Source organism: Candoia aspera, chromosome 5, assembly GCF_035149785.1.
Source record: "Candoia aspera isolate rCanAsp1 chromosome 5, rCanAsp1.hap2, whole genome shotgun sequence".
Lineage (NCBI taxonomy): Eukaryota > Metazoa > Chordata > Lepidosauria > Squamata > Boidae > Candoia > Candoia aspera.
In genome coordinates, this window is record NC_086157.1 from 52,230,942 (window position 1) to 52,246,972 (window position 16,031).

At 37.3% G+C, this 16,031-nt stretch overlaps 1 protein-coding gene across 1 annotated transcript; it reads right to left on the reverse strand.

Annotated features, from left to right (window-relative positions):
- Positions 1-4,307: 4,307 nt before the first annotated feature.
- On the reverse strand, positions 4,308-7,122 carry NR0B1 (nuclear receptor subfamily 0 group B member 1). The gene is made up of 2 exons (XM_063304389.1): positions 6,262-7,122; positions 4,308-4,825 (listed from the first exon to the last, which is right to left on the reverse strand). Exons 1-2 carry the CDS (start codon positions 6,920-6,922, stop codon positions 4,581-4,583), a joined length of 906 nt encoding a protein of 301 aa, XP_063160459.1. The 5' UTR covers positions 6,923-7,122; the 3' UTR covers positions 4,308-4,580.
- Between the last annotated feature and the right edge of the window lie 8,909 nt (positions 7,123-16,031).

Consider the following 16,031-nt stretch of genomic DNA (forward strand, 5'->3'; position numbering starts at 1 on the left):
CCAGAGGAACAGAATGGCCAACAGTCTAGATCAATTTGCCCACTTTTTTTTCAATACTATTGCCATTAATTTTGAGATTTCACAATTGTGGTTATTTACGCTTTCATTTATATCATATAATTTTATCAGGACAGAAATATTTTAAGTTGCCTGCACTTTTCTTCAAGTATAATTTGTTTATAATTTACATTGTATAGTGCCTGCTTTCCAAGTATTCAGTTTAATTTAAAATTTAACACACCTGATTTTTAACATTATTTCACCACAGGAAGTTCTTTCTTTCTCCCTCACTTACTTCCTCTCTGAGCTATGATAGCCTGATACTTCATATTCTTTTTAACATGAATATTTTTAAAAGATAAGGTGTAATTCAATAAATGGTTTCAGCAATACATCGACAGTAATAGCCTATTTCATTAGATGGAATAGAAAAACATACAATATGTTTGCATGAACAGCAATACCTAAAATAGCCACTAGATGAAGCATTCTTATTCTCAGACACACAGAAAAAAATTGTGCCATTTATTTGTGTTTTTTATCGTTATACTATTAAAAAGGGATTTAATAACTCAAAAGCTTTGATAATGAAACATTTAATATGTTATGCTCGCTTAAATTTTGATATTTGGCCAGGAAATGTTGAATTATCTTTACCATTTAATAGAAATCCTAGAGATTATTAGACAACTTCTGGAATTAGTTTAAAAAGCTGAATGCCTGACCATTTTTTAAACAATTTTTCTATTTTGAAAACCTCACATTTCTTAATGAAAATGCAATGCCAGAAATAGTTCCATTGATCAACAATAAAAACGTATAATGAAAGATGGAACAAATCCAGCTCTGGAAACCATAATTTGCACAAAATTAACAGCAGCTGCTTTCTGATAAAAGCTGTAGCTACTGGGATAGTTAAGGAAACATTTGATAATATCACTTTTACCTAAGAAAACCCTGCACTGAGGTTTTCAGACTATTTACAGAAAAAAATGGTACAGAATACAAATAGGAAAATGTGTGCTGTACATGGTCAGTGTCAGCAGCATTAGTTCTCTGGGATCCTTGTTGCACCGTGCTGGCTCCTGACCCTAGCTTGGAGCTGTGTAATTCTTCCATTCATTTTTTCTCCATATTACAGTGACAGGTCTATAGCTGCAAAAATATACTCTCACTGCCCTCTGTCTTTTGATTTGGCAGCCTTATAAAATTAAAAAATGACTATTGAAATACCCCATCAAGGGGCGTGGCACATGATGATTTGCCATTTTCAGCCTGTGTCCGTTTCTTCTTTTCCTGATTGCCGATATGCGTATGTACACAGTAATATTTTCATTAAATAACAGTTATCATGTAATAGGTCCATTTTTCACTGATTCCACTGGCCGCACTGACTGATGATGAGGAAAGTTGGAATAGAGATAGATAGGCGGAAAGCAGTAGGTTGGAGTAAGCTTTAGTAAACAATTCAAAAATAACCAGAAGGCAGACTCGGCCCATCAGCTTTTTGAAATGGAAATTTCATCAAATAGCGATCATGCTTATATTCTTCTTTGAACTGAAATATTACTACTCAGAGCACCAAAGAAAACAGAGCAGGATTTCCGCTGCTTTGTATGTTGAGTGGCTTCCCCTTGCTCCTTAGCAACCAGAAGCTGTGCTTTCAAGATAAAGGATATGATGTGCAGGATTTAAATTCTACATTTTAGATCATACAAGAAACAAAAAGTAGATGAGATAAACTGGGCAAGAAAAGAAAAAAAGTAAAAAGAAATTAAAGTGTGGGAGAAGATGCAAAAAGGGTCAAAAAGAGGAGAAGGGAAAACATTTAGTGGAGAAGCTGTTTCTATTAACAGGGATATGTTATAAATTTATAAACTGATGTTAAAGGAGTAATTATCGTATGGCAGGAATGCATTTTTAAAACTTATCAATACAGCCCCGTATAATCATTTAAAATAATTTACTATTAAGATGCCCTTTGCCTATAAATTGCAATTAAAGATGAAAACTGTAATCCAAACCATGCATACCTGGAATTAATTCAATTAGTGAACTTATTTCTACGTGGACCAGCCTTTCTTTTCATTGGATTGTACTGAGAGTAACCATAGAGTTTAAGTACTTACAAAATTGGTTAAATTTAAATAGCACGTTTTAAATTTGCTTGCTGGACCTTTCGTTGCTTTTATTTGTTGTCTGCTGTTATTGTAGTCTACAGCTTAAAACACTCATTAAATGGGTTTTCATTACTGTTTGTATTTACAAAGGACAACTGTGGATTGTTGTTTTTCATAATACTAAACTTCATGGATATCAGCTGGATATTTCCCTTTGAAAAGAAAAAAATTCAACAAAACTGAACAATTTAATATATGGCATTCTTTTAAACTACATGACAGACCATGAGAATAATCAGAAAGCAGGTTAAGTTCCCATGCACAATTCACCCTTTTGGATTCCAGCAAAAATGATACTGCAGTTACCACTGTGCATCTTTACATTTGCTATCTACAGAACTGCAGGTTGTGTCATATGCCTCTCATCTCAAGTTTTAAGGAATATGCTAAATACTAGATATAAAGCTTCTAATCCATCATCATGAACCCAGGGACATTCTGTATACCCATTCCAGTTTCGCATCAGATTGAAGTATGAAAGTCAGCAAAAGCACCTAAGTCAGATTCATTACTGGGTCCGTTAATCTGAATTTAGATCAACAAAAACTGGTAATTTCTAATCCATACGTAATAAAATGTCACATTCCACCAATGGTATGATTCATTATATACATGGAAATATGTTAACTACTATTTTTTATGTGACAATGACTCTTTTAGAGGAAGCACACCAATTGGCAAAATTTAGAATTAATTCCATAGAATTGAAGCTATTTTGGATTTTTGCGTATAATAATGCAGAATGAATATTGTGCAGAATAAAAACAATACTTATGTTTTCACTTTAAATGAAATTTGCCTTCTTCTTACAATTTTAAATTTTAATGGGGCATGTACAGCTTTTTATCTATGCAGTGTACTATTCACATGTAACAAATTTTTAGTGTAAATCCCAATTATGCAAGCTTCATCTAAACGTTTTAATGTGTCTCATACAATTTGAAATCACGTCTTTTTCTTAATTGATCATTTTATACTATGGCAGTGCATACTAATGTATAGTTACTTACATATTATTTTTTCCAGTTTTTCTTTTTCCCCACTGTGACTTATTTTGAGAGTGCATCAAAAGATTGTACTGTACATATAGTTCATGTGCTTACAGTATTGGAAAAAATACTATCTAGCACTGTAAGTTTAAAAGACAATGTTCTTATTAAACTTTTAAGAAGGCCAAGAATTAAGGTTGCACAATTGCCAAGTCTTAAGAGTGTCTCCAGACATTCTCAAAAATAGATCATACTTCAGCAGAATAGCAATAGTTGCTGAAACATTCTTTATTCCCCATCCATTGGTTCATCAGTAACTGCACTCACTGTAACTTAACACTGATTTTGTTCTGCAAAGTAGCAAATGGAATTTGAAAGTTAAGAAAATGTATAATTATTTTGGGCTATATGCGTTAATATTTTTATATTTCCTCCCTTTTTATTTTCTGTTAAAAGCAGCCATATGAAGTATGCAAGTTCAAGTAATTACAAAAATAAAGGAAAGGTGTTTGGAAAGAGAAAGCAAAACCTGATGTTTTTACGACAAAGTTAGAGATTTGTATCAGGTTCCCATTCTAATCCCTCTAACAAGAGATGGAGGTTAATATAATCCATTACAAGAATACTTGTGATCAGATTCACAGCTTTGAATCCACATATTTTATTTTACCCAAGATTTTAAAAAGTGAATTGTTTGCAATTACTGATGATTCTGATTACTTTACAGGACTGAGTTTGTTTCAAATTCAAATATACCTCTTATTCATTCTCTTAGAATTGACACTGCAGAACCAAAAGTTTGTATTTGTGGGTGTGCATGTGTCTTCTGTCTGTCTATCTAGAAATAAACACTTTTTTCACTCCAGCCCATTTATAGTGTTGTTCTCGAGATTGAGAACTTCTGACATGAGGTATGTTCTAAATCTTGTCAAGTGAATTTGCTCAATCTAAATTAATGGACAAACAGAGATATGAGATGCAAGACAAAATATTGCATTCTCCTTGATCGAACAGGTGCTTTAAAAATATAGAACTGTAACAGAACTTTATGCATACATGCTACACAGATCAGTCTAGGTTTTAATTTTGTAAACCACAGAATACTTTGAAAACAAAGCCAAAATTGCAGTCCTATACACTCTTGTCTTACAAAAAAGTCATTGAACCCTGCAGAACTCCTACATATGCATAGAAATGTTCTTTTATTTTTCAAGGAAATTTAGATGTGCTGATGAAATGCTTTAAGATACTTCTAATTAATAAAACAGAGTGGACTCAAAGAGTATTCCATTGCTGAATACAAAAATATTGCCACTTTAAAAACAATAAGTTAGTTTATTTTACAATACTGTACACTATTTTGTTGTCAGACTTTTCACGTTGAACTGTCATGCCTCATTCACATATGATTTCATAATTTTGCACAAAGCATCTCCAACAACATGTCATCCATATTTACTGTTCCAATGATGGGCCTAAAAAAGAGTTCTGCAATAACACTGCCATTAATTGATCGGAGCAAGGAAAGAGCCACATTCAGTTTGGCAAATCTGTCCTGGTCTTCTCTGTGAATCAGTCTGACGTGTTCATTTAGGGCTTGTTGTGCTTCTTGCTGCAGTCCTTGGATGTACTGCACACAGTGCAGCCCTGGCAACTCTAGAAGGAGGGGAGGTGGGAAGAAGGACAGGACATAAGCATCATGTTATCTCTTGATATTATCTTTCACTTGTAATATAAATGTTTTACATCCGGTCAATTTGCTATTAATAATATAGCAGATTCCTCCGAACTATCTGCCTAAGGTTGCACACTCAAACAAGTAGTCCAAAAGAGTATTCATGCCAATAGATTGATATAAAAACCGACCGTTACATGGATCCCGATCTATTCTCCTCCAAAGAGATACTAATAAATTGGCATGGAAGTAACATTTTGAATACACAGAAAATTCTAAAGTATTAGTTTAACTTGCACCTGATGAATAACACAGAAATTGACATGAGTGTTTTTCTCTTATCGCTCTTCTTAAGAAGTAGCATTATTTATACTGTTTTAATAATGAATAACTGACTGGTATCTCACCTAGCTCGGATGGTTTAAGAATATAACTAGCAATATTATTCAAAGTATTTTTTTTTTCAGATTAAATTGTTATTCAGTCCCTAATCTCTTTATGATAAATGTACACATTATGTAATTTATCCAGGTTTAAATTATATCCTTCCACACCACATATTTTAAAATGTTATTGACTAACTAATCAAAACAAACGTTTGTTGTCTTTTTTTATAGATTAAATCCTAAAATGAGATATGCTTTGGCAAAGGTACCCCTAATTTTATAACACGATTTTGAGCTAAGTCCATCATTTATTTTTTGTTTTTCTTGACATAGAGAACAATATTGCACACGGAATCTTGTTTCTCATTTAGTTTTCAAAATCCAATTCTAACATGTTTTACTGGACTACTACCTATAGTTTCCCAAGTGGTGAGAAGCAAGTAGAGTTTTGACTTTTCCTTTTCTTGCAGTCTGCATGCAACCCTTGTGAACTGAAATTTGCTTCCACATCAACTATTATCAGAAGGCTTTTCAGATTAGTATTTTTTCTAACATTTCAGTTCACAAAATTCTAATCCATACTATATCACCTGCTATGAAACCACAAAGCAGAATTACTTATTATTATATTATTATTATTAGGCATTTAGTTTAGTAATATTTTAAAAATACAACTCAGAAACCAGCAGTCTCATCCCCAGTCACTGTATTCCCACACCTCCTGGTCAAAGCTAAGTATTAATGTCCAGTTACTGAGCAAGACATACCATTTTCGTATTTTGTTCTGTTTTTCAAAAAAGATGCTTTGGCCAGCATGGAAGCATGGGCAAAGCTTGACCAGTCGAATTTCCTCCCAAGGTGCAGAGGAATACTATCAAAAGGACAGGCCCCCGAGCCAATCTTCCACAACCAGATGTCTTCCAGATGAGTTGGAATCCCCGATGGGAGTTGAAGGCCAACACATCTGGAGGTCCCCAACTTTGAGGCCTGTCCCGAATCGAACCCAGGCACTACCCAAACGGCTGGCTTACCCGGATTGAAGAGCACCGTCCCCTTGAGGTAGGCGTACTCCTTGGTGCTTATGTCCAAACTCCAGCATTTGGCCAGGAAACCTTTGATGCTTTGGATCTCTGCCGCCGACGGTAGCTTGGCGTTGCTGCTGCCGCTGCCGCTGCCGCTGCCACTTCCATTCCCACAGCTCTGCTCCAACTCCTCCTGGGTCTCGCGGAGCAGCGGGAGTTGCCTGCGCCGCCGGTGCTCTTCATCGCAGCGCTTGTTAGTCAGTATCTTGTGCAGCATGCTGGGTTCCGTGGTCTCTACAGTCTCGAAGTGCACGCGATCCTGCGCCAGCCCCAACACGAGCAGGGGAGCCCAACAGCTGCGCACCAGCACCAGCTGCTCGTCCAGAGGCAGCTCCTGAAAGCAGGGGACGTTCTTGACAAAGCGCAGCGTCTTCACCAAGACGGCCGAAGCTGCCTTGCACGCAACCTGCGGGTTCTTGAGGGCCACTCGCCGCTGCGTGCCACACGAGCACCCGGGCGCCGGCGTGTAGGGCTCCTGCCCCGGCTGGGGCGCGGGCTGCTGCCCGCTCCTCGTCTCCTGCTGCTGCTCCTCGCTCTTCAGTATGTTGTAGAGAATGCTGCTCTGCCGTCGGTAGTCCGAGCAGCACCGACATCTGTCCATGCACGCCATGTCTCCAAGGGGAGGCAGCTGCGGAGTCGGAGGGAGGAAGAGCGGGGTCGCGGCGCTCCTCCGGTCCCACTCAAAGGCGCTGCCCGGCCGCCTCTGCTTGGCCCTTAACTTTTATTTATAGCGCGCGGGTAGCCGCGCTCTGCAGCGCCAGACTTCAAAAGCGCAGACTCTCGTTACTGGTTGAGAGGAAAGGACGGGGCGGAAAAACCAGAAGAAAAGCAAGCGTTAAAAACTCCACCTTCTCCCCTCCCCTCTTCCTGGCTACAGAGGAGGAGAGCGCCTATATTTGTCTTTGTGCTAAGCTTGCAATGTGCTGCTGTCGTTGCTGAGGCAAAATATTTACTGACAGCACCGCGTCGCCTCACAGCCCTCCCCCAGTTAAAATAGCTTCTAGGGCAAGGCGAAAAGGGCAAAAAATGCAGATCCTTCTACTGTATCATCCCTGTATGCTGTTCTTCAGTTGGAGAATTGAAGCTTAGGAAAGCTAAAATAAAAGATGAACAAAGTTCAGGGCATTAAATTGGGTTCAACTAGTCTGTTCGATGAATTAACCAAATGCTTTGGGCTTTGTAGAAAGCCATCAGATGAATATTTTCCTGGATTTGCAGGAGACAGTTGTAATGCCTGACTTTTCAACTAGAGCAGTCTAATGAACTAAATATTTTACAGATCTAATTTCAATGTATTTGTACCTCCCCCCAACATGCTTTGAAAATAGCACTGTTGATTTAGGAAAATACTTTTTTTCAAATGCATGTAAACTTATGTCACAGAATATTGCTTTATTATACACCCCATTCTCTTTTCTTTCAGCTGATTAGCTATGTGTTCTAGGATTGTTGAGGCTTTACATATTTTCTATTATGCAGCTTGTTTTTTTAAAAAACAAACAACATTCTGGGCATGCACAAGTCCAATTCACAAACCAAATAAACAATGCAATATTAGAGTTGGGAGGCCTTATGCATTTATAAAATAAATATTTAGATTGAAGCTAATTTAACACACTGATTTACAAGTACTTCATGATGGCGAAGCTGCTAACAAAATAAAGAAGATGTTGTGATACCTACCCAACTTAACCATTTTTCATTATTTCATTCTTGTTAAGAGGTATTTTATTTCCCTCCCTAAAAAAAGTTGAGTGACACTCTTAACATAAAGCATATTACATTCTCATTCTCTTCATAAACTATATGATCAACTTCTGATGTCTGTTTCTATTCAGTATTTCCAGGATCCATATCTTCATTCCTCTTCTCCTTTCCTGCTGGCTTCTTCATTGTCACGTTCCCCCCCTTAGTCTGAGTGATTGGATCTGGTTGGTCCTTTATTAGAACCAACCAGGCAAGTTGTTACAACAACATAATAAGCAAGGAAGGATGTCTTAAAACATCTTGCCTAAGTTTGTGGAGATAGATATAGATAGATGAAAGATAGAGAGGTAGAGGTAGAGATATTTCATTCTTTCCTGATAGCTGTTTTGTGTTGTTGTTTTTACATCTTGCTTGATGAAAAGTTCTGGAAACTTTAAAACACACATGCGCACATAGCCTTTTGTGTTATTTTGTTTGCCCCTAACAAAAGTATCATCCAGCTTTGACATTTTAATTTTTTTTTAATGGAAAGATATGGCTATGATTATTTTTATGTACCTATTTTTAGATGTCATCCTTTCCTGTTCAATAAAGATTTCATATTTATTGTTTATTTTATTTGTTTATTTTTTTACTACAAATGCTTGTATGCTGCCTGCTTATACAACTCTTAAGAGCTTACAATATACATGCATTAAAACTTCCATTAAAAAATTAATCCAACATTAAAACAATATCCATTGCTATACTTGGTTAGAATATTCTTCACCGAATGGCTAGGTGAGAGTTCCCAGACTCTCTCAGTTCATACCACCCTTACTGTCTCAGTAATTTTTCATGGCACCCCAGCAGTTTCCAAACTGTGTACCACAGTGCATCAAACTTACTAACAGTTCCAGTTCTAGGTCAGACGTGTCACAACATCTTGTAATATTTTTTCCAAGGCCTGCCTTCATTGCTACCCTACCAAATGCTGATCTGTGGCATATTTTTTGACTGCTTGTTCCTTTACTGTTGATGGTTAATCCTAAAAGGCAGCAGCTATCCACCACTTTGATATCTTCATTGTCAATTCTAAGGCTGGTTATTGTAGGTGTCATTAGTGTGGTCTTCTTTAAATTTAATCTTATCCTGATTTTTTTCACTGTGCTGCTTGACTTCCATTAGTAGAGCTCGCAGACAGTTTGCATTTTCAGCTAGCTGAGTAGTGTTATCAGGACAGTGTAGTTTGATAAACCCTCCAAGTTTAAACCTTGTCCATCTTCTTTCAGTCTATCCTCCATCAAAATATATTTAGCATATAAGCTGAATGAATAAATAAATAGAGAGGATCAGGCTTTGTCTCACTACTTTGCCAACCAAGAGCCAATCTGTTTCACCATGTTCTATCCAGACTGTGGTTTCCTGACTTGTGTATAGGTTTTGCATGAGAACAATAAAATATTTATTTATTTATTCATTCATTCATTCCAATTTATTATAGCCCCCAATTCCAATAGACTCTGAATTGCATACCAAACCAAAAAATCCATTAAAGCAATTAAAACATAAAACCACACAGACAACCCAGACTAAAACAATCTTATAAACAACACAAATCAAACAAAACAGGGCCCCCAGAAATACAATAGTATACATCAATCCCAGGCCTGGGACCAAAGCCAGGTTTTATGAGCTTTCCAGAACCCTAGGAGAGAGGACGCAATCCTTATCTCTGGGAGGATGTTCTGGGATTCCTATTTTCCTGAGTACATATGATAGTTTGATATTATTGACACAGTGAAAGACTTTGTATTTCTAGGTGCAAAGATTACTGCAGATGCTGACAGCAGCCAAGAAATCAGAAGACGTTTAAACCTTGGGAGAAGAGCAATGACAAATCTTGATAAAATAGTTAAGAGCAGAGACATCACACTGACAACAAAGGCCCGCATAGTTAAAGCAATGGTATTCCCAGTAGTAACAAATGGCTGCGAGAGCTGGACAATAAGGAAGGCTGAGAGAAGGAAGAGAGATGCTTTGGAACTGTGATGTTGGAGGAAAATTCTGAGAGTGCCTTGGACTGCAAGAAGATCAAACCAGTCCATCCTCCAGGAAATAAAGCCAGACTGCTCACTTGAGGGAATGATATTAAAGGAAAAACTGAAATACTTTGGCCACATAATGAGAAGGCAGGGCACCCTGGAGAAGATGCTGATGCTAGAGAAAGTGGAAGGCAAAAGGAAGAGGGGCCGACCAAGGGCAAGATGGATAGATGATATTCTAGAGGTGATGGACTCGACCTTGAGGGAGCTGGGGGTGTTGACGACCAACAGGAAGCTCTGGTGTGGTCTGGTCCATGAAGTCACAAAGAATTGGAAGTGACTGAACAAATAAACAACAAAACAAAAAGGCATTTCTACAATCAATGAAGGACTTATTAACTTCCTTTGGGTAATCTTTAGCTTTTTCAATTATCCAATAATCATCTGCAATGTTTCTTATTCCTCAGCCTTTTCTAAAACCAGTTTGAACATCTGGCATCTCCCTTTCCCTGTAAGGTTCTAATTTGTGTTGAATGATCCTAAGAATTATTTTGCCATGTGAATTTAAGGATATTGTGAATTTAAGGATATTATATGATAGTTTGCACACTCTGTTAAGACACCTGTCTTTGGTATTAGTATGAAGACTGACCTTTTTCAATCTGCTGGCCACTGTGTTATTCTCCAGGTTTGCTGGTATAGTTTGGTTAGAATCTTTACAGATTCTTTTTCTGTTCCTTGATATATTTCTGTAGAGATTCCATTAATTTCATTTATTTGTAAGCCACCCAGAGTCACTTTTATAGTGAAATGGTTAGTGTATAAATATAACAATAACAATAATAATTCCTGTAGCTTTCCAACGTGGCAATGACTGGAGTGCTGATCTAACTTCATCTACCAGTACTGGAATTTTTTTGTAAATAGGGAATATCTTTTAAGTTATTTTGGATGTTGACATCTCTACATAATTTCAATATACTCCTTCCATCTTTGATATTCTTTAAATAGTTACCATCTGTCTACTAGCAAAATACCAATTTGAGGTTGAAATCTCTTTCTGACTTTGGTGATCTTTTGGAAGACTTTCCTTGTTTTTCAGTATTTGATCATTGACTCCATTGTACCAAAGTACTGTCTTTGCTATATCCCTCCTGACTATGAAAGTAACACCATTCCTTTTTGTTTTACATGTCCTGGGTAATAAATAGTATAATCTTCTGATGAAAATATTAGGTGAGACTAAGAAAGGACTGGAAAGCCAGTTTGGTGTAGTGGTTAAAACATCAAGCTAGAAATCAGAGTGTGGGTTCTAGTCCCACCTTAGGCACAAAGCCAGCTGGGTGACCTTGGGCCAGCCACTTTCGATCAGCCCTAGGAAGGAAGCAATGGCAAACCACTTCTGAAAAACCTTGCCAAGAAAACTTCAGGGACTTGTCCAGGCAGCCTCTGAGAATCAGACACAATTGAATGGATTAAAAAAGAAAGAATGGACCAAGTGTTGGAAGAGACTTTCCCTCACACAAGTGATGTGGGAAGCAGCCAGCCCAGTCCACACCATTTGCTGAGAGTGAAGATTAGCAGCTGAGGAGCTATTATGCCCTGAATTTAAGTACTTGGCACATAATGACAGTGATATCTAGACACATCAGCATAACACCCAGTTCCCACTCCAACTAAAGGGAGCATGTTTTAGGTCCAAGGGCGTCATGGTATGAGAGTACTTCCAGGTTGCTCTTGAAGATTTATGCTGTGCTATCTGCAGTTACTGCAGTTTTTAGGCCAGAAGGAGGAAGGACACCAAATATTTTTATGCCTCAGGGATGCAATCATCTGAGTGTCATTTCACTCTGCCAGTACAAGACAACTTGTGTTGCAACTAGGAGCAAGGCACGTGCTCTCAAACAAGGCTGCCTGGACAGTGGCTGAAGGTGCCATAATGTGGCAAATGGCAGGGTGGTCCAAAGATATCATAGATGATGATGATGATGATGATGATGATGATGATGATGATGATGATGATGATATGAGCGCCACCCATTGCTGAAGGCTCTGAGCAGCTAATAAATAGCAGTACCATAAAAGCAAGAAAAGCCAGTAATAATAAATATGACCACCTAAAAATGGCAAAAATCCCCCCCCCCAAAGTTACATATTGGTCAGTTCACCTTCACCCCAACAACTGCAATATGCCTTCCTCTCAAATTAAATGGAGTAGCCAGATCTTAACTGCTTTCCTGAAATACAGGCAATAATGGGTATGCTAGATCTCCATAGTAAGTTCCAAAGCTTGGGGTCAGTGATCTGTGGTCCTGTCAGATGACATTCTCAACAGGACCTGGAAGGTATTAATCACCTTCAATCTGATTGGGCAGGCAGATGAATACAGGAGAAGGGAGTTCCACAGATAACCAAGTCCAGATCTATGTAGTGCCTTGAAGGTCACAACCAGCACTTTGATTCAGACCCTGAAGCCAACGGGCAGACAACTCAGCTCCTGTACTAGTAGCATCACCTGAGTATAACAACTATATGCACACAACATTAAGTTTTTCAAAAACCTTTCTGCCTACAGCTATCATCTGCTGTTCAAGCAGGAGCTGTGAGTCCAGGAATCACCCCAAGTTGTGGACCTCATCACAACGGGGCAGTAAAATCCCATTTAGGGTCAGAGATGATGGTACCCTAGAATAATTTGGCCCACAAACTCTCCATTTGAGAATTTATCTGTTCCTCTATATCTAGACCCTGACAGCCTCAGACACTGGGTCAGCACTTCTCCTACATCCCTTATTTAGACCAGAGCCAAGGTATATAACTGGGCATTCTGGGATAACTGATCCAGTGCTGGCAGATGAACACCTCCAGTACTTTCTTGTAGGTGTTACAGAGAAGTGGGGAGAGTTGGGAGCCCTGTGGTAGCCTCCAAAGTAGAAATCTCCAAGCAGCTCTCATATTCTACCCAGACCCACTGGAACCCCTACCAGAAAGTAAGACACATTTCAGCATGATAACATGGTGGATGAGGTTGAAAGCTGCTCAGAGATTAACAATTGCATTCCCCTGATCCCACTCTCTTCAGAGGTCATAAATAATTACAACCAATCCCCTTTCCATGATGACCTGGCCTGAGACCCAATTGCCATTGGCCCAGATAATCTGCTTCTTCAACTGTCCTCTGCATTTGCAACACAACCATTTTCTTTACAACCTTCCCTAAAAATTGAAGCTGGAAACTAATCGAAAGTTGTCCAAAATAGTTGGATCTATTGGACATATAATGGGTTTGGATGATCAGCCATCCACCATGGTAAAGTGTGCTGGATACCAGTCCCTTTTCCATTTGGTTGCCTTTGACTATTGGATTTCCCCAAGGATTTACCTTTCAGAAGGTAAATGATTCCCTCCCTGGTTAATTGATACAGAGAGGAAGTGCCAGGACTATTAGCAGTCTCACAGTTTATGTCCATTTCACCTCAGACATTTGATCCAGTTGAATTGGATTGAACATTGCACATTTATGGGGTTTCAAAGACTTTGCTTCATCCAGACTGGCAGCTCAGAATGGGGGCAACAGAACATCAAGAAGGCAATGTTTTTATTACCTGTATTGCATTCAATACAAAACACATTTTCTGTACTTTGGACCACTTATGTCCAAAACATACAGGCCAAGAAATTTGTTTGACTGAGACCAAGTACTGAAGTAAAACCTTGAAAGTGACACAGGGCTATAAACAACACCATCAAAGACACCCATGAAGACTTTTCTGACCAGTTATGAATCTCTAGATATAGAGTTTTCCTGAAGACAGCTTATAGGTTCTTCTGTCATTTCTACCTTCTCTAGAATCTAATCCAATTCTAGAAATATTAGTTCTATTAAACAAGGGATTCCTTATATATTCAGAATATAGTTCCCAGATCGTTCTACATTAGGTTCCAGGTAGAGCATCAAGAGGACAAAATGCAACAATGATCTAAAGACAATAAGCTGTTTAGAAAGTAAATACTAAATAGTTCCATTCCAGGGTGTGACAATAATAAACATAAAAACCTATATCTTCATTAATTATGCATCAATATTTTACTCATTAGAATTATGTTCTGCCTTTTTTGAGCAGGACTAATGTGGATACTTAAGGTTGTCAGGCAATTTTTCATACTAGTCATATCAGCTAAGTTCCAGAAATATTGTGTATTTGGAATCATCAACTTAGATTTCTAATATGGAAATATATTGATTTTCATATGTCAATACAAATAAATCCCAATATCTAAAGAAATATATATGAAATGAATAAATGTATTAATATTACCATCATATTCTTTATCATGTTTTTGCTTTTTATACTATACCGGGTATTTTTTATGTAGTAAAAAGTTACCATGACTCGACTCTCAATTTCCTTTTATAAATTGCATGCAATATATTTCATTTATAGTCATCAATTGTGTGCTCATAATTCAGCCCCAAATGGGAGTTTCTATAATAAACTGTTTTGTTGGCTTATTCAGTAAACTGGTAGAGGCATGTTCCAATTTTATGAGATTTATTACCTGTGTTGCTGGATGACCTTAGCATCTTGTTCTCTTTCTCCTGGTGATGAGAATTAAGAGTTATTACCAAGTGCAATGGAGACTTCTGATGCTTCAGATAGTTTAATGCTGAGACATAGAAGACATTCACCCTGTTGCAAAGAGAAAAACTAATTTCTTTGATTTGAATAGGCAGTTGAGAAAGGTTAACATTCTTTTAAATCTTGTAAACATCTTTCCTTTTCTCATTTTTTAAAAAGATCAATAGGTTCCTTTTATTACTAACTGCACAGCCACATTATACAAGAAGCTGAAGCATTTCACTACGCAAAGCTGTTTCACTGTCACATGACCCTTGATTTGTATTGTTTAATATTTGTTTAAAAAAAGTTTGCTCTGTACTCTGTTGATTGATCAATCAATCAATCTGACCCCCAAGCAAGTCTAGATGTACACATTATAAATCAACTTTAAAATTTGGTTTCAATATGGATACTTATCTGCTAGATTATTTAGAAAAAATTAGGAAAGGTTGAACGGTTATTACTGTCTGTTTATAGGTGTAATTGGAAATAAAATTGATCACAACATATGAACTGCAACCTCCCACAGCACAGAATGTAAAAACAGCAGTAACTATGAGTTAGACATACAGTCATAGCTGTGATTTCTAACCTGCACAAGCTATACATCAATCAGCTACTAACATCAGTTCAGTCGGGGAGGATATCTTCAAGGAAGCTTTGTATGTACAGTTGTAAATTTAAATTCTGCTACCTCACTATCAGCATTATACTCAAGATTTTTCTTTGGCAAACCTACTTGCTTAAATTACATGTCATCGGTGTAATTTTGGAGGTAGGCTTTAATCCCTGTCAATCATATGGTGAGCAACCCTTTTTCTACTGTCTTCAATTAAGAGTATCAATTACAATTTCAGATAGAAGTGAATATTTTTCATAAGAAAAATTGCACCATAAATGATTTTCATTGTACATGATTTTCTTAACTTCCAATGATATTTAAGCATATGTCAATTGTGTTCTTAATTCATAGAGATCATTTATGTTAGAGAGATGTAAATCACTTTTTGATGGTCAGAAATGAATTTAGAAACAATGAAAATATGACAAACTAGGATCATACTTTTAAAGTTAAACTTCTAAGGCTGAATCACAGTCTTTTGTCGCAAATGACATCTATGTATTTCTTTGCTGCATTTGGTTTTGAGAGACAGAAAGAAAAAAGCTATGACAATTTTTTTCGTATATTACTCTTCGAAAAGTATCTAGGATCTAAATTTGTAATCTCATTATAATACTGGTAAAATGAAATTATCTCTTTTATTTCTATGATTTAGAAATGAATGAATAAAGTCACCTTAGAAACAGAGCTTTATGATTTATGAACAATAGCTCTTTTCTGATGTTGACCTTCCCATGAACTTTT